The 20,272-nt window shown below is 40.0% G+C and overlaps 2 protein-coding genes across 2 annotated transcripts in view; both read left to right on the top strand.

Annotated features, from left to right (window-relative positions):
- Window positions 1-5,482, top strand: part of pdia5 (protein disulfide isomerase family A, member 5) — a 73,354-nt gene extending 67,872 nt beyond the window's left edge. Inside the window, exon 17 of the mRNA XM_037686245.1 lies at window positions 5,193-5,482. Within this exon, the coding sequence (XP_037542173.1) occupies window positions 5,193-5,273 (81 nt within the window). The 3' untranslated portion in view covers window positions 5,274-5,482. The remainder of the gene's footprint in view (window positions 1-5,192) is intronic.
- Window positions 5,483-16,959: 11,477 nt separating this feature from the next.
- Window positions 16,960-20,272, top strand: part of sec22a (SEC22 homolog A, vesicle trafficking protein) — an 11,940-nt gene continuing 8,627 nt past the window's right edge. Inside the window, exon 1 of the mRNA XM_037686246.1 lies at window positions 16,960-17,141. Within this exon, the coding sequence (XP_037542174.1) occupies window positions 16,960-17,141 (182 nt within the window). The remainder of the gene's footprint in view (window positions 17,142-20,272) is intronic.

A 20,272-nucleotide genomic window follows, 5' to 3' on the forward strand; every position in this document is an offset into this window, starting at 1 on the left:
ACATGACACATGACATGACACATGACATGACACATGACATGACACATGACACATAACATGACGTATAACATGACATAACATGACACATAACACGACATGACACGCAACGACACATAATATGACACACTCCAAACTACTGAGCAAGTTGGCAATGACAATGTCCATCTTGCCTTCGTTTGCTCCTGGGCATCAGCCAACAGTTCAGAGTGGGTCAAGGAATGATCTGCAACATCTGTTTGTCCTTCGTCACGGAGCAAAGAGGGGAATTGTAAAGAGAAATGGTTGAGTCATAAGAAAAGTCACTATTAAAAATTGGTTTGGTACATCAAGATCCAAGATGGCCACCACTACATATGTAAACTGACCACTCCTATCCTTTGAGTAAACTATGCTGTCTGGTTTTTATATTGCTTCCAAGTGTAATTTCCTTAAATGGGTGGCCGAACATTAATGTATGGTGGCCAAGGCCACCATTTCCCCCCACCCCCCAGGCTCCGCCATTTTGCCAGGCTATGGATAAAATTGCTCCCTCCACTCGTCAGGATCCGTCACTCTGTGCTGCTGCTTAATACACCGTATTATTTTACATTAGTAGTGTTTAGTGTTTTTCTTATATCCTTATATATGGTCTCTTTTTATACTTTATAATTTTGCTATTTTTGGGTGTAACTGGGACCCTGTGTACACAATTTCATTCCACCTCATGTACCACATGTGATGTGAATGACGATAAAGAAACTTGAACTTAAACAAGCAAAAAAATGAATAAACCTCCACATAATGCAACTCCTCCACTTGAATATCTTGCACCAAAACATTAAGGTTGATTTCGTTCTCTGTTCACTTCAAAACATCTTGAAAACTACAAACATTCACTTTTTAAATCCCCCAGAGAATGGGGGGTGGGGGGGGGGGGGGGGTTGGCTTTGTTGGAAGCTGACTGATGTGCAAGTCTACATCTTGGTTTTTAATGTCTGCTTTCTTGTATTTGGAACAGAGAAGACATTTCAGAATACGCTCCTAAACGTTTTATTCGCACGTTTTCTTTTTTTTAATTCTACCCTCTAGATGCGTTATTATCTCTTGATGCAGGTTGCTGAGGTTGCTAGTTACACTCCAGAGTTTGTGATGAAAAATCAACCCTGATCCTCACAGTGCACACGTCAAGTTAAAATGAGTGAATATGGTGAATCATAACTTAAGGCAACCTGAATCTGTAGTAGAGCAACTTACAGCAGCCTCCTCCTCAGTCAGGGCCAAAGTGGCAACTGGTGGACCGACCAGTTTGTAGGTTTTGACATCTGAAACAATGTAAACCAGTGCGTTGAACTGTTCCGATCCAGTCCTCAGCCAGAGAGACAATTAAGCGCACAGTGATAGTTAAGCACGAGCCGTCTTTAAATCTGGACATGCATCTGCAACATCTGGAAGTAATGTCTCCACTACTCTGAGTCTGGGAGTGTTTCAGTTTTATTGAGGCCTCACCAGCATCGAACGCTGGTCTTTGGTTTTTGATGAAATGCTGATTCTTGTAGAAATTTCCCATGGTGCACTGTGTCCTCTGCAATACCAAAGACCTTTTGAGACTCGTGCAGTCATGATTTACCAGGTTAAAAATTTGTGTCTACATTTATAAAAATGCTCAGAGAAAGAAATGTGAAGCTTTTTTTTTATCTATGTAGAGTAGAAACACCGTCTCCTTTTTCCGCTGGCTACTTTTTCTAGTTTTTTTTTCTTTGCAATTCAAAGTGTGGAATTATCTTATTTACATTTAAAGCGAAGCTCAGATTTTGAGCCCCCCAGATTTGGGTCTTTAAGAAAGTCATCAAGTTTAATCACAAATTTTATTTAATTTATTCTGATGGATATGGGACCAAGTCTCAACATAGCTACTGCACTCTGTCTCGAGTTGGGATAGGTGCTGCCTCTTGATGACAATTTAGGGCACCTGAGTTCAACATACAATTTGATGCAGTTCAAAACTCCTTATAAAGATGTTTTTTGCATCTCGTTTCTCACTCTTGCCTTGATCTGAGGTGAGGCCCTATGAAAACAAAAAGACAGTTATAACTAGAACCCGACCGATATAGAAATTTTGGCTATTGCCAATACCAATATTGGTCGGAACATGCATATGCAGATAACCGATTTAATGGCTGAAACTTTCTGAGCTTTGTCCACCCCCAGGAATCTAAGAAAACGGCGAGTGGAGCGAGGTTTGTTAATTTAGTGCAGCTGTTTGCAACCAAGAAGCAAATCAGATCCGTGCTTTAACTAGACCCGCAGGAGGTTTGCATGTGATGCACTGATCATAAAAAGTCTTTCTAACGTGTTCACATTTTCTATCCTCCAATATTCACCATAAAGTTATCAAATGTGTTGCATAAATATAAATTAAAGAAACGTTCTTCCCTGTTCATTGTTTAAACAGTCAGTCATGTATGGTGAAGGTCTAATTAGCATCGACTGCAGCAGAGTGTTTTTTCTTTGTAGAGAAGTAAAGATTTCAGACAAACAATGCATTTCACTGAGGATGACAAATATAAAGTTACTAACACTGATATATTTTAACTGCTTTGTTAGATTTATTGTTCTAGATAAAGTTTTACAAGGCAATAGCCTATGCTAGGTTATCCAAACGTTAGCTTACTAACTTGAGAGGCACGTAGCTAATGACAAGGAGGTTAGAGGATTCAAGATAATTTATTATTGTTGATTTTTCTTAATTTTACAGACCAGTTAAATAAACTTCCCCTGCTCTCTTCAGCAAAATATGCTACACAGTGTTGCTCCCCACTTCGTCTGTGCTGCATGTGAAAGTGCAACTTAAGTGAACGGCCATGACTTGGAAATAGTCTTCATGCGCCCTCTGGTACAATTACAGCTGTTTCCAGCAGTTTAGGGGTGAAAATTAGAAGTGCTTATACTGGTGCATAATGGGACAATTATCACAGATATAAGTCACCAAACGTCTATATCGGCCTAAGTTATCAGCTCCACTGATATATCAGTCGGGCTCTAGTTAAAACCAAATGGAAAATAGCACCAGTTTCTAACCTCTAAACTTTTGTCAAATTTAAACAAAGATTTATGATTAAAAATACACTCCAACAATAATAAGAGATTGTTATACATTTAGAAAGGAAGTGTAAAATCTCATGAATGACCAGCCTTGTTCAAATTAGGCACTCCTTTGAGGATAACCCAGAAGTATTTTTTGTTAACTTCCTACTTGTCCCAGTACAATAAGATGGTACTCATTATGTTTCTGAACTTTCCGACGGTTGAAATGAGCTCCTTTTCACTTGTCATATATTTTAAAAGGCTTTGATTTGGCCATTTCAAACTGCCTCAAACCTATTGAGCTTAGTGCCCTGATAGAAAGGAACAACTTAGCCATTTTTGAATGAACAATAATACCCGATATAGATAATGTTTGACCCACATCTGTTTGCAAAACTAGTTTTATTCTATCTAAATTGATAAACTAATGACAGAGCCTTGACCAAAGTGGATTAGCCCCGTCTTAAAACTAGTCCAATCTCAAAAGGTCCATGGCAGTGCAAGCAAACGTTACGTGATGAACCTTTACGTCTCTCCTCAGTTTCACATTACACCGTTATTTTGGCAGAAATGTCATGATGCTTCTGCTGGAAGTGCCCCAGGCTGCACCCAAAGTGCTACAGCAGGCTTCTGCCATTTCTGCTTGCAAATATCCCCGAATTCAACGTAAAGAACTATGTAACGTGAATTTGGCTGAAATGTAAAGTTTTTTGTTTTTTTTTAAAGTGTGCATAAACTGAGATGGGAGTTTTAAACTGGCAACCATCCTCCCCACTCAAGCTAACTATTAACTCATCAGTCCCGTCAAACGGAGTCTGTTTCTGCAAACGACTCACGCAAACGAGTCCTCGAGGCTCAATGAGACCAACCTGTATAAATAAAGGTTGAATGAGGAAAAAACCTTTCTACAGACACGTATTTCAATAGATTTAAGCTATTGCTCTGTACCACTTTACAATAAGGATCCCCAGGCTCCTCTTATAGATGGCTAATAAATAGTTTATATATGTTATTAATTCCTCTATAAACACTTTAAAGCATTAATAACTGCTTATTATGCATTCTTTAAGGGTGACAGAGAGACTAAAGAGACCAGTGAACCAAATCTGTTCACCTATACATTTCTTCTGGAGTTGTTATATTAAACATGTCAGACTAAGTTATAGACTAAGCATTTGTAAACCTGTTTCTTTAGCATATAATATTGTATTTTATCACTGCATTATAAGTATCTAAACCTATTATATCCTAACAAATTAGGTTTACAAATACTTAGTGCTCACAAGGTCGTAACTTAGTGTGAAATGTTTAATATAACAACTCTAGATAAAATGTATAGGTGGCAGATTTGGCTGATTTAGGAAGAAACTGGTCAGTTTGTCTCTTTCTCAATAATTAATGCATAATAAACTATTTTTAATGATTTATAAAGTGTTTATAGAGGAGTTAATAGCGCATCTATTAACTATTTATTAGCCATCTAAAAGGGGAGCCGTATTGTAAAGTGGTATCTATTGCTCTAATATCAGGATTTAAATAAGACCTTTTAGAGTTGTTAAGGTTTTATAAAATAAAGCAAATTGAGAGAGAATAATTGTACAGAAAATAACTCGATAAACTCAAGTTATCATAAAAACAATTCCACGGACATAGATGGACTCGTGCATTTTTGCATGAATAAGGTAAAACTGGGCCACATTTGTACTTTCTTTCCCATCGGGGCGTTCAGTTTCTTAAACATCTCAGAAGGACTTTGGTGAGAAGTTTGCCTCGTTCAGGTTGTGTTCCACATCTAAACCGTTTCCTGTGGAAAAAATAAAATGGAATCCCTGCTGACATGAAATATAAAGCCATATGAATTATTTAAAACAAATTCTAAGTCATGTGGACAGTTCAGCCAAACGTCTCTGAAATATGACGCACTCAGCATCCTACAATGACGACGTACGGCTCATACCGACGCTGAGTGATCCCCAACTCGGCACCAGTTTTTGGGTTCTCTCCGGTTCTGTCAGGCCACCGTGACACGATGTCCGCCGACGGCTCGATGAATTAGAGAAGAACCTTCAGCAGCAGTGAATTGCTTCAAGTTGTGAAAAGTGTGATTCTAACGCTCCGTTTCGTTGCAGGAGGCAGGCTTCACTGGATTCATGCGCAACCTGAGAGGCCGTGACCAGGAGAAGGTCGTCAAGAGGAAGGAGGAGCTCTGAGGGAATCGGAGGTGGTGGGGGGGGGGGGGGGGCACTGTGACCTTTGAACCTGGCTAAGGCCAGATCAGCACTGAAGTGGGAGACTCGACGACCTCAGCAAAAGGCTATTTTTTTGTATACAGTGGAGATCGTGTTGGTGGTGACGCCAGAGGATCACTCGCCGCCTGAACATCCACTTGAGACGTTCTTGTTTTTATGGATATTCTGATGGGCACAAAAATTGACAATAATTGTTTTTTCCTCCCAATCACTGTGACTAAATATGTTCAAAGCTACACCCTCTAATGTATCTATGCAATAGTGGCCCCTGCTGAGCCAGTGGGGGCGGGGGGGTCTGTGTGACCTGAACGGGCTGGTGGCGGTGAGCCTTGTAACATTTAAACGGAGGCTGCACGCCAACGACACGAAGGGTTCTTCTCCCGTCGTGTTACGTTAGCGCTCCCTCTTCAGGATGTTTTTGTTTCATTTCAGAGACTTTCTGCCATCCACCACATTACTGTTAGTCCCAGATTAAGAATAACTTTTACGTTTACCTCTTCTTTCCATCCTGTTCAGCTGTTTTGAAGTGGGGTTCTGTGGACAGGTTATGAACAATGTGCATCTTACCTGTTGTAGATGGCTCTGTGAACAACCTCAGGAGAAATGGTTTCCATCTGAGCAGAGTGGTGAGCTACTGGCCACGATCAACGTGGATTATGGTGTTTTAATACGACTTTGTTCTTAAAAATGTTACCGTGATGCATTCAAACATTTTAAACATCTACAATCCTCTTTGTTTCTGTGTCAGACTAACCGTTAGCTCGCCCAGCTGGTCAAAATTTATATATTTTTGTCCCTAGTCACAAAGTGAAGAGGAAAATGGAAGTGCCCTCCGACCGTCTGTTCGTTCATGCATGTTTTTAGCATGATGACTAGAAAAATAAGTGAGGTACCCATGTTCATTTTGAAGTATGACTACATTTAAGTGTAAAAAAAAAAAAAGGCTCTTTTTCAAAAATTAGGTTACCATCTCCAAATCAAAGATGGCTGCCACCATATATGTTCGTTCATGTTGTGAACTGGATAACTTGAAAAATAAGCGACATGGCAACGTCAGTTTTGGTGTGTGGCTGCATCAAGACAAAAGAAAGGTCACCATCGAAAATTTGGTTGCTCGATCAAAAATCCAAGATGGCTACCAGTGTGCGCACACACATTTAAATGTGTGTGTTTATATATATATATATATATATATATATATATATATATATATACACGCATACACATTATTGTGTGTAAACTGAACACCCGTATCATTTGAGGAAACTGTGCTTTCTAGTTTTTAATCTTGCTCAAAAGTATAGTTTACTCAAACAAATGGGGCTGCCCTTAGGGTGGCCAAAGCGTGACCAAGGCCACCATTGGCCACCCCCTGGCTCCACCATTGCACTTGATGTTAAATAAAATTGCACCCTTCGCTCGCCAGGAACTCATTACTGCACTGCCTCTGACAAAAAACAAAAAAGTATTACCTACTTGAATATTCCACACCAAAAACATTTAGGTTTACTTGTTACGCGTTCAATTCCAGTCCAGAAAAAACACTAATCTCCAAAACTACGAACATCCACTACTCAAATCCCTCAGCGACGGCGTACCGCTTGTTTCATATTAAGATTGTTTGAAGACATGTACAACAAAACTGAACCGTTTGTAGCCTTTTCACAGAACTCCAATGACGTGAATTATCCCTTTAAAATCTGTCAAACAGAATGTAAAGCTCTGCAGTGGGTCAGAAGCTACTGCAACGATCTAATCACGTGAAAGGGACGATAATGTAAGTGAAGAGTCAGTTTCTGTATGATCTTAAAGTTGTGACCTTAAACATAAAATCATTACATATCTTGAACTGAAAAACTTAAATAAGTCCAGTGGGAGGGAATCGGGCCTGGTGCCTCCATGACCTGAACCAAACCTCCGTTCATATGAATTCATAATGGGTCTCGTTAATGTTTCAATAAGAGGAAGCTCATTTACATCGAGGCACGACGCGTGTGAAACAAGTTTGAAAGGTGAATGTACGTTGATGTCGAACTTTTCTCACGTTTTCATCTGTTCTCACTGAACTGGACCGGTTCAGACCTCTGACACTGATCCAGAACTTTAGTTTCAGAGCGCCCGCTCCGCTCGACTCGGGTGTGAAGCGGCTTCGCTCTGGACACTGGTCTCCCACCTCTCCCAGCATAATGCCATTGATTTGGGGCCCATCTTCTTTTCTTTGAATTCTCTGTTGGGGCCTGTCTTAATATTTCAAGTCCTCTCCGTTGCTGCGCTCGTGACGAATTGTTCAAATCTTCAGTTTCTTTCGTTCTGAATAAGGTTCTCAGGGATAGTGTAACACGGCTAAAGGGAATGCATTTATTATTTCATACTCCAGATGGATCATTTTGAGCCCTTTGGTCACGAAATTAAATGTTTACATTTGTATTAACCACCCGTACACAGTTTATTTGTCCTTTTACTGTTCTGTCATGGAGATTTATCAAACATTGCATCATCTCCAGATGTTACTGATCCCTTTATTTTTAAAGCTCATTCAGGTGCTTCTAGCTGGCACCGAACAGTCGGTGTAATCATTAACGTTATTTACAGGAGATTCGTTAAGAGGGTTTGATGAAGATGGGTGTTGCTGTAATTTTTTTTAATTTTTTTATTCTTTTGTGGAGCAACAGTTTTGTTTTGGTTCCCTCCATTAGTTTAGTAAGACTTTATCCCAAAGGTATCCATGTTGTGGGCATTTGTCACACTTTTATGCCAAGAAGTCATTTGTTGCCTTTGTTGATTTGTGTCTGTGCCCAGCCATATGTACAGTTTGCCCCTAAAATATAAAATAAAACCAAACATTTCCAAAATAAAATACATTTTTCAGTTGTTTTTTTTATGTGCTGCCGTATTGGAGAGCAGAGTCTGACGTCCGGCTCCTGAGCTGTCCATAAATCTTAGCTGGACGGAAACAAACGGTTCTGACTCCCAGACGAGGAGCTCAAATAATTCTGGTGATCCCACAGAGTTTTTCTGAAGCGTCAGCACGACTGTGGCACCTTTCAGGCTCGTACGAATCCACTCAGCAGAAACTGAAGGGGCTGCCGTTGAATTTATGTCCAAGCTGGAAAGAGGTGTGCAAACGGTAAAAAGCAGGAAGTAAATTGATTCTGACCTTGTTGGCTTTTCGGGCTGATGCACACTTCTGGTGACGCTGTCCTCGTTTAAGTTTTTGCCCCCACGTCTCAGAAATGCACAGCTCATGAAACACGTAGCGCTCAGCAGACCTGACCGGGTTCAAACATGACATTCAGTTTAAAGCTGCTGTATTCACAGAGTCGTTCTTTTGTTGATTTTTACCGTGTCGCCACTGCAGGGTTTGGATTTGACCTTAGAGTTATGATCACTCAGTTCTATGCAGATGAAGCGGTGCTGTTGTACGGTGGCCCTGAGGTGTCAATGAACATTTGAAAAAACTGAATTTAAAGTTAAAAACCAAACCATAAGTGATGTTTTTTTATTTTATTTTACTTTGTTAACAACATAAAACAGATCAATGTGTAGTAACGGGATACAAATACAAACTCTTGTGAAGGGGGTGGGGTCTTTGTACCATTTGTTCAGCTGGGTTTTTTTTTAATTAAAAATCCAAAATGAAAAAAAAGACTTTTCATTTTTATGAGAGATTAAAAAAAATATAATGCAGCCATGCTTTTTGCATTTTCCACTTGATTACTTCCACTTTGGCTTAATAATTCTAGAACTGTGCCTCTCATGTCGGAGCAGCTCTGTTACTTTCATTCTGAGGTTTTGCTTTTGGAAACTTTTTAATTCCTTTTTTTTTTTTTGGGATGTAAATCAGTTTCCAGATTGTTTCCTCTGGTATCAGATGCTGTGCAGCTGGAAGGAATTTTACTGAAACTTTTTTTTAGTTTTAGACATTTGTTATGATGCGTAACTGTAACAAGTTGTTTTTTTTTTGTTTGGTTTTGTTTTTTTAACAACCGGGAGCAGCTGATTAACATCTCAAAAGCTCAAATAATATCTCAACTACAGCCCTAAATCTCAAAAGAGTTGAAAAGGAGGCACCGTGGATGCATTCCCGTCTCCATGCCGGCTGTGCTCGAGTGCCTGACCACTGAGATCCTGGACATGACAGGAAACGTGGCTTGTGACAGCAGAAGGACAGGATCGTCCCCCGACACCTGCAGCCGGCTGTCCGCAGCGATGAGGAGCTCAGCAGGCTGCTGGGAGGCGTGGCCATCGCTCTGGGAGGAGTTCTGCCCGGCATTCAGGCGGTCCTGCAGCCCAGAGGAACCGAGAGGCCAGCTGAGTCTGGGTGGATGGATCAGATGGCATCTGCAGCCAGTTTCTTAGGATCCACTGTGGGATGGACCTTTACAAGAGATCCTTCCTGTCTACAGCCATCAGTATGAACATTTGTTAATGAAACGAGGATAATGAGTTTGGCAGCAGTTGACTGTCCCATTTTTTAAATGAGCATGTTGGCTCTTAATATTATTGTTTAGCACCGTTGTTAGCCCCGCCTGAATCCTTTGTGTCCCTCTGAGGTGTTTGTCACTACAGCCACTGCCATCAAGTAGACTGAACGTTTCTCAAAGTATAAAATAGTTTAGAAGATCAAGGTTCATGTTTGCTTTATAAGTCTTCAGAAGTTTAAATATTATTAGTTCATCTGTTCTTTCACAGTCCCTGTCAAGCGTCAGACGGCCATAAGGAGCTGTGAAAGGCTACATCCGTCTCTCAACACGTTTAGTTTGTTCACTCCGGAGCCTAATCTTCTATTGTCTGCTCATCATGGTCACCCAACAAACCAACAAAGAGCCGGCGGTCACTTATCCAGTTTAGGCTTATTGCCACGTCTAATAGAAGACCATGTTCAAACCTCTTCTTTTTTAAACTTGAGCCTACCATACACCAACGAGCATCATGAAGTTTATTATTCAACACGATGCAAAAAGGTCTGAATGCAGCACATCTCTCCCATCACCGTATTTTGTTCTGAATAATTCATTACAGAATAAATACAAGAGTATTAGATAAATGCACCACGTTTTATTTTCAAGGTAATAGGATCCGCCGGCTGAGTAAATGTCTCTCATTCTAATTTTACCTTTTTAAGCCAAACCCTGACAAAAAATTCTGTTGATACAGTAAAGTGCACCAACATCAGTTTTATCCAACAAACTGGGGCTTTTGTTTCCCAAAGAACATTTTAAAAAATTAAAAAATAAAGTCGGGTCCTCTGGACGGGTTCTTCTTATTGAAACGTTTCATGTTTTATCCAGAAGACTTCTTCAGTCTGAGGAGCTGCAATAAACATCACCTTCTCATAGTGGATCAACCAGTTTGTTGTCATCCAGAACCAGCTGTTCACATGATCAAGGACCATCAGCCCAACAACTGATCGTTAGTGCCCTGATGGTCGCTTGCTATTCACAGAGGACTGAGTGATACTGGCAATAACAGCATTGTAAGAGGGGGACAGTTGGACAAGGAGGCTCCGCCCCTGTTTAATCATGGACGGGTTCTCCATCCATCCATCCATTATCTTTACCCGCTTCTTCCTTTTCGGATCATGAGGGTCACTGGTGCCCATCCAGCCATCTCTGTGCAAGAGGCTGGGGACACCTGGACATGTCTCCAGTCCACCACAGGGAGAGACAAGCAACCATTAACTTTCTCTCTCTCTCGGGGACAATTCAGAGTTACCAGTCAGCCTAACCTGCATGTTGTTGGTCTGTGGGAGGAAACTGGAGTACCTGGAGAAAACCCACGCAGCACGGAGAGAACAGCTCGTTGGTGCAACTGGTAGAGCTGCTGCCTCTCAGCGAGCTGGTCACCCTGGTCCCAAAAGGTTAAAAGACAAATTTAAGAAGTAAGATTTGTCTCAAAGTGGACGTTTCGTCTAAAAGTGCTTCAGATCATTTAAAGTCTAAAAAATGTTTGACGTGTTTTCAGGTGGAGTTGATCTGAGAAAGTCATCGCTCGGAACGTTCCTGAAGTAGAAATGTGAACCGGTGACGTTCAAAGGAGGAGACAGTTGGTGGCCATGTGTGTACTTTGTGTGTGCGCACCCGTGTTTAGACCACGTGTGTCAAACTCAAGGCCCAGGGGCCAAATGTGGTCCTCGCTGACATCTAGCCCCCAAGATGTTAATGTTTTAAAATACTTTTATGACTTTAATTTTTGTCGGTAATCTTTGATTATGATGTCAAACGTGCAACAGAGAACGTCAAGTGAGAGCAATCAAACTCTTATTGAGGAACCTGCGACCAAGAACAGATTTGGGGCATCTGCTTCATGTAGATTCTGAAACTGGCCATTAGTTTGAAAAAGGTTTTAATTTTGGCTCCTTTTGTAAGTGGGCGTGACACTCCTGGTTTAGACTGTCACGCTCACACCTGCCACTTTCTGCGTTAACGCTCACACAGATCTGTGTGTGTTCAGGAAGCTGTCGGCAGCAGCACACGTCCATCACCCACCTATGACCAACACACACACCGAGGGGACCGAGCCCCCCTCAGGCTGACATGCTGTTGTGCTCCGTGTCGAGTGTGTACTTGTGTGTGAAGGGTGACGCCAATAACAGCCACTTGTTCTCATTTCCTCTGCCACATTTTTTCCTCTTATTTCAACAAGAAGTGTATGAAAATAGAAGAAAACGCTGACGCCAGCAGACGGCCCATTTCAGATGGAAGTGGAGCTCTAAAGCTTGGCAGGCTCTGGGTACACAGTTTTCATTATTCATTTACCATTCTATAGCCGAAACCTAAAAACATAAATTCTGCACATCAATTATTTATGAATGGGTTTTTCTACTGCTGGGAATTTAGTATCTGGAGCAAATTAAGATCGGAATGATTGGAAAATCTAAAAATATGGTTTTATTTAAGGATAATGAACCTATTTAAATGGATACATTCATTATTTATTTAATGATACAGTCTTAAAATAGATAGAGATTACACAGATTTTAGATTCATTTGAAGAAGTCCATGTTAAAAAATTGTGTGTACTTGGTCAAATATTTAATGAAAGGGTTATCTAACACAAAGGGGAATCAAACCTTCAGTCAAATCTCTATACTGGCTAATTGGAAAAAAAATAAAAAGCAAAACGTACCAGTGCTTGTGAAAGAGCTACACGAAGGTTTAACAGAAATAAGAAACATTAAGTGCCTAAACTCCAAGAAAAATCTACGTAGATCTTATCACGTAGGCCAGTGTCTGAGGTACACAAGACAACAGCTACGTGGAGTTGAGCCAAGAGATGAGGAGTCATTAGAGGAGGTGTAGAGATGCTTCCTGGATGTCCCCCAGCTGAAATATTTGGGGCATCTCAACCCTTGGGGCCCCCTGGGGTCAGACTCAGGGCAATGGCAGAAGGATAATGTCTCAGCTTGTTGAAGAATCATTGTTGTTTTTTCTTTTTAACACTGGCAATTATTAACGTGTGGAATTTTACCCCAATGTTTTTAAAGTTCCAGAAAAGTACAGACCGCTTTAGTTTTGAAACCTCACAACTGTGTGCGAATAATATATATATATATATATATATATATATATATATATATATATATATATTTTTTTTTTTTTAATTTATTTTTTTTTTTTTTTATTGGGGTGTAACTGGGACCTTGCGTACACAACTTCGTTCCACGTCATGTACCACATGTGATGACAATAGTCACCTTGAACTTTGAATTTATTATTTTTTCATTCAACTTTTATTTAGACAAGTTAATCCCATTGAGCCTCGAGGACTCATTTACAAGAGACTTGAATATAAACACTGCCACACTATAAACATATTCCGATTTCTACTATTGCACTTTTTTTTACTTGAACAAAATATGAGGCTCTAAATGCTGTGGATATAGTTTTGCTTATCTTTATTTATTTATTATTGTATTTTATGTTGTTATTTCAGGATATTAGGAACACCTGGAGAGCTGGTCCAAAGAGAATAACCTTCACATCAATGTGAAGAAGACAAAGGAGATGATTGTGGACTTCAGAAGGAACAAAAACATCTACACCCCCCTGAACATAAGAGGATCTGCGGTGGAAGTGGTCTCCAGCTACAAGTGCTTGGGTGTACACATGAATGACAACCTCAGCTGGAGCAACAACACCACCAGCCTGATGAAGAAAGCTCATCAGAGACTCTTCTTCCTCAGACGGCTGAGGCGAGCTGGTCTGGGAAGCTCAGTCCTCACCTCCTTCTCCAGGTGTGCAGTGGAGAGCATCCTGTGCTCCAGCATCAACGTGTGGCATGGAGGCTGCACAGCTGCAGAAAGAAAAGCTTTGCAGAGAGTGGTGAAGGCTGCACAGAAATCTGTCGGAATCAGTCTCCCCACCATCACAGACATCTACACCTCCAGATGCAGGAAGAGGGCCACCTGCATCATGAAGGACCCCACTCACCCAGCACACACACATTTTGCCCCACTCCCCTCAGGAAGGAGGTTGAGGAGCATTAAGTGTAGAATCACTAGACTGAGGAACAGCTTCTACCCTGAGGCTGTTACTCATGAATCTCTAATCAGAATATTCACTGTGAAAAATCACATCATGTTGCTGCTGATCCGTTTCATGTTGCTGCTGATGTTTCATGTTGCTGCTTACCTGTTTCATGTTGCTGCTTACCTGTTTCATGTAGCTGCTGATCTGTTTCATGTTGCTGCTGATCTGTTTCATGTTGCTGCTGATGTTTTATGTTGCTGCTGATCAGTTTCATGTTGCTGTGTTCATGCGTGCTCATCTGTTCACACAGACTCATGTTCGTGCTGCTCTTCAGCGTAATGTTTTTATGTTATGAGTGCTTAGTGAATATTTAGTTGATGTTTTTCTTAGTTCATATCTTAGATCTTATTACTGTTATTCAGTTACATTTTATTGTTGGATGTAACTGGGACCCTGTGGACATAATTTCGCTCCACCACATGTACCACATGAGGTGCGAATGACAATAAAGCATCTCTGACTCTGATATTTACCGTTTTATCACCTTGTTCGGCAAATCGTGAAGCATTTTGTTGTTTTTGAACGTGCTTTTGAAATATTCAGACAGTTACACATGCATCGCATGGACATAAAGTATTTGTTAAAGTTAAACTTTAAGTTGCAACAAAACTTTTATTTTGGTACGCTACTGGCGCTTTCTCTTTACCCACAATGCACAGCGACAGAGCCACGTAAACATGAGCGGCGGCTTCCTGCTGCTTTGCTAGCTTCCTCTTTCAGAGCTCTTTGGCACAGCTCGCATGATGCTACACTCTTTACCAGGTATTGCTATGTCAGACGTTGAACTCATTTCGTCCGATATTTAATTTTCATCTGTTTACACCGTTTTCAGAGTTTTTGGAATGCTAAGTGTTTAGCTGTTAGCTCATTAGCCTCATCCTGCTAAGCTAATGTTGTTAGCGGCTAACAGTGACAGGAGTGTTACTGGAGCTGTTGTTCACCTCCAAACAAATATTTGACACCACCATGAATATATTTCAAAGAAGCAGCTGACCGAGTTCATATAAATCTACAATTCTGAAGTTACGTAGCTAGCCCAACAATCATCAGCCAGTCCCCTTTTGTTTGTTTCTGTTGTCATTTTGTGCTGTTAAACTAGTAATTATTTATTGAAGTGGACTTTTACGTTTTCCACGACCTGTGGGAAGGCATGGTGTGATGACAGGTGTGTTCATCTCACTTCCTGTCTCTGTGTATTTTGAACTCGGTTCTGGAGCTCTCCGTGGTTCTGACTCTGACACACGGTCCACAACTCACTGTTTGTTTTCATTTATTATACTAGAAAAGAATGTCAGAGATTTAATGTGGGGATATTAAATAGAAACCAAAGACTGTGTCCAGATAATCAGCCACATTTATGAATATGAGCAATATACAACCTGAAGAATGTTTCAAATGTCCTATTTTTCCTCCATATGAGCTCAGAATTTTAATGGAATTGTTGCTCGGGTGTTACAACTATAAGAAGTTCAGTGCAGATAAATAACTGTTTTTCAACCAGGTGTTTTATTATTTTTTATTTTATTTGACAGTACAGTAACATGGTTTTGTTCATCAAACTGCAAAAGCAAAATAATCGAAGCTGTATGGTTGCGTTTTTAACTCTGTGTAAACAGAATAAACTTCTTGTTTTTAATTCTTTAGAAAGCTGAGGCCGGGTTGTGCCCATAATTCATTCTTTCATTCACCCTTTTATTTATACAGGTTAGTCTCAATAAATTGAAAAAAATGAATGGAAGAAAATGATATTAAAAGAAACAAACGGCTACATTATAAAGCAATATAAAAACAATAACAGGAACATGTCAGCATTGTATTAATAATAATGTAATGTAATAATAGATTCATGTTTAAATGTAAACAGTTAAAAACTGATGTTATGATCAAGGAATAAATAAATTTAAAAAAGGTGTATGCTAATAGCAATTTTGGTCATATTGTTTAAGATACCATGCAACTTAATTTATAAACAAACCACTTAAAAAAATGCAGATTAAAGTTATGTACAACAAGCACAGGATAAAATGTAAAGTGTACATAAATGTACAGAAGTAAAAATAATTAAAATGAAATAGTAAAAGCACAATAAGGTCAAAGTCGTACACTGGATCGAAGGTCAGGGAGTCGAAGCATGTTTGAAACGAGAGTGAGAGGCTGCCTAACGTGCAGCGGCAAACCATTCCGCCGCTTGGACAGCGTCCCTGAAACCACTAAAATCATCTGATCTGCTGACCTCAGAGACAGTCGTACACATGGCTACAGCAATTCAGGAAGATACGAGGGGGCAGAACTGTTAAGTAATTTAAAAACATACACAACAATTTTAAAATTAACTCGGAAATTAACTGGAAAAATGCGTTCTCTTTAGCCTGTTAGAAATCACGCAGCAGCATTTTGAACCAGTTGGACCGGAGCAACAGAAGCCTGACTAATCCAAAAAGCAGCGCATTGCAGTAATTAATCCATCCATTCATTATTCTTCCCTTTCGTAGTCAATCCAAGATGTTATAAAAGCATGGATTGCTGAGGTCTCAGACTCGTCTTGAATGAAAGGCGCAGGAGATGACTGTTATATTCACATAACTTAAACTTGATGCTTTTCACACTGTAGAGAGTAGAAGGACTCTACAGGAAAGACCTTTAGAAGTCGAGCAGAGCATCAATAAGAGAACCACATCACCATACAGTAAATCAGCTGTTCTTATAAGGTGGTGAGATGGGCTCAAACTGGTCAATTAACATGGAGACAAGAGGGATAGAATTGGTGGGAAAAAGAGCCAGTGCCTTAACTTTTGTCTGAAACAGAAGTAAAAAGATTTCTCACAAGTCATCCAAATGGATGGGAGTGTCTGGACATTTTTAAAGCACCTTTTCATATTAAAGACAAAAGTAAACTTCTAGATTGCCTGTTTAGTCGGTGTAGCAAATGTGTTCAAAGGTTTTCTTCACGAGTTATCGTTTAAGAACAAAAAATTCTCCTCTGTGCCAACGTTCAGGACGAAAGCGCAGTGTCTGTCAGCCTTTAAGTTTGTGATGCACCAACACTAAGACAAGTGTTTCAGAGTCTGTTTTTATTTTTGTTCACAGGCCTTCAGTGAGACAGCCTGATCTATAAAATGTCCATGGTGCTGTTTGCCTCTGTGGTCCGGGTCGCGGACGGCCTGCCCCTCTCGGCGTCCACAGACTACGAACTGGAGAGAGAGCTTCAGGAAACCAAGAGGCACCTCAAAGGTCTTTCCAGGAAACTCAGCCAGTTCCCTGACCGCTGCACGTTTAAGTCTGGCCAGTACAATGTTAAGTAGGTTCTGTTCTCATTTTCTTCAAAATATCACTTGGAAAACAACCTCGTGTTTGTACGCCGGCTTTTATGATGTCATCGTGTTATGCTTTCCTTGAAATAGTCTTTAAAGCACAACAAGTACACGAGCCATGCTTGATCATAATGATTCATGATTGCCGACAGTTTTTCTGCTCGACTCTTGACATCCCTCAACAGTTTTGAGTGAAACTGTTGACAGAATTTTACTATTTTATTAAAATTAACAGCCAGGGGACCATTTGAGCTGTCAAACTATTTCTGAAAGCTCAGGTGGGGCTCTGGAGAAAGACTGAAACACTTTTGAGCAATGTTTGCTCGTTACACTTGTGAAAACAGGTAATGTGTCTGCGTCAGCTCTACCTAGAGCTTTTTGGATTTAAAACATTGTCCTGATTTAATTAGGCTGAAAACTGAGAAGACAATAAGATCAGAATAAAGAATAGTTCACAGCCAAATCTTCTTGGTGATACTCTTGGTTTCATTTCTGTGGCTTGACAGCAGGAGTTCTTTCCCTTCAGCCTATAGGAATAAATTACTAACAGAATCCCTGTAGTCTTAACGTCCATTTTATTTGGAACTCAGTTTCACTTGCTTTAAAAATAGAATGGGTTGTGGTAGGATTTAGGGATTTTCCAGTATCCCTACATAGCCTGCTTTAAATTCTCCAATAATTTAGGATATTTGGGCTTGTCCAGTATGAATGCATTATAAGTTTTACCCACTTTATTTGATCATCTTTATTCAGTCTGATGTGATTATCATCTAAGTGGTTATTAGTGAAGTTTGTCTGTGCTGACTTTCAAGATTTAGGTGGTTATGCATGAATCAAAACAGATTATTAACTATCGACTCTCCTCCATGACTCTAATAACATGAACATGGATTTCTCAAAAGTAGCCGTCTGGAAAATCAGCCTTAACAGAATTTTCAGTTTATTAGTTGGCTGAATTTTCATTTAGTTAATTGGAATGAGGATTGGTACCGTGCCATTCACTTGCCTGCACTCGTATTCTGATTTGTCAATATTACTTTACAAGTAACAAAATATCATATTTTATATCTTTCTTCCCATATTTTCATTCTTTTTATCTGTTGTGCAGGTCTTTGTTGGTTTTCTATGCCTTTAATAATATTGTATTGCAGCTCTAATGCTTACCAGATATTTTAGTAGATGTTTTGTTGAATGTCATAAGAGTCTAAAAAGGCTCTTCTGTGAATTGTGTATTGATCTTGTGAAGAGAGACCGATGGTCTTTCTGTGTGTGATTAGGAGTGAGCTGGTTGTCTGGTTTGAAATCTGCACACATCTGTACTGGTATATTTTATTATTTAGGAATGAAAGACGGTAGAAGCATGACAGAATGCATGTGTGCTAATGAGATATTAAAGGTGGACGACTTTGAGTACCTGTGGTCAACCATTTAAAGCAATGAGCAGAAGACAAGAGAGGTGAAGAAGAGTGCAGGCGGGGTGTAGTGAATAGAGCTGAGAACCAGAGGTGACAACGATAGCTGTAAGAATGTCATACCTGCTGTGAAGTATGGTTTGAAGAGTTTGGAGACAAAGTTACAGAGGAAAAGCTGAGATGGTTTGTAGAGGTGCAGAGGATGGAAAAGACCACAAAGGAGGTGTGTGTATGCAGTGGAGGCAGCTCTGCAGAGGGCTGGTGTGACAGAGGAGGCTGGGAGGATGAGATGATGGAGCAGCTACAACTAATTTTGCACAAGAATTGTGCAAAATGTAATACAAGCACCACATTTGGTATGGTTGTTCCAAAGAGTTAACAATTCTGCTTGGTAGACCAAGACGGTTAACTTTTTATTATTTTGTTATTAATAATTTACTAATGAGTGTAACATGCGTAGTACAAGGCTACTGACAGAAGAAAACATATAAATCGTTTTAAAAAAATCATTTAAATCGATCAAGTAAATCGCATTAGCATATGATTACTGTGCAGAAATGCATCTCAGATTTTCAAATGGCCAATCAGGCAGATGTGATGAAAAAACATCAAACCTAATTTGGTGCTTGTATCACAATTTGCATGATTTTTCTATTATTCACTCTGCAGTGGGAAAGAAGGAAAGTTCCATATTCTCAAGCTAATTATAATAAAATTCAATGGTTTTGTAACAGTTTCTGTTAGTTGTATGGAGCCTGCAAGCAGAGACTGTGTGGGCTGAAGTCCAGCTTTTCTTTAAATACACTCACTGGACTTTACCTACTGTATACAGTAACGCACATTCACATTATGCTCACATTGGCATGGATATGTTTGAACCATGTGACCGTGGTTTAAGACATTTAATTCATTCATGTAACACGTGTCCTCCCAAAGTCTCTCAACAATGTCCTGCAGCTCCACAGTGACATCCTGATCGATGGAGATTCTTCCATGATCAATAGCACAGCAGCGTCATCTGACATCAGTGTTCCACATCATTTGTTTGTGATAATTGTTGCTACTTTTAATTGTGTTCAGCTGATAAAACCCGTTTTTATCTGAGGAATTTTCTTTGTGTTCATTGTATCGATTAACACGGCCAGGCTAATGGTGTCTGCACAGGTGCTATTGAATAGAACTGCTCACTGGGGTTAAATAGACTGTATTTTCCGCCGTACATGTCGCACCGCCCTATAAGTTGCATCTGTCCAAATACGTCTAATAAAGTGGAGAAATCCATAAATACCTCGCTTTGCCATATATGTCGCATCTATTATGAGTCACCGCTGACCACCCGGAAATGTGGGCCGGTGTTGTGTTAAAAATTGATTGGCCGCAAAATGGTGGGAGCATGCACAGGAGGACTTTAACAAGAGTTTAACAAGATTAGCACTTAAAAACAAATTGCTCGAAATTATAGCAAAACTGTGTCTCTGTCTAACTTTTCCTTAATACAGTAAATTCACTTTGACGGTCAAATCAGCTGCATTTCAAAAGCCGACATGCGGAAACAGGAATGCGCAGAGGGCGACTCGCTGTGCATTTCTTCAAAATTTAACAAGATAACCACCTAAAAACAATTATTTGTTAGCTCGACATTATAGTAAAGGTGCGTCTCAGTTGAACTTTTACTTAATGAATGCACTTCAATGGTCAAATCAGCT

The sequence above is a fragment of the Nematolebias whitei genome, chromosome 13 (genome assembly GCF_014905685.2).
Source record: "Nematolebias whitei isolate Nwh7 chromosome 13, NemWhi1, whole genome shotgun sequence".
NCBI lineage: Eukaryota > Metazoa > Chordata > Actinopteri > Cyprinodontiformes > Rivulidae > Nematolebias > Nematolebias whitei.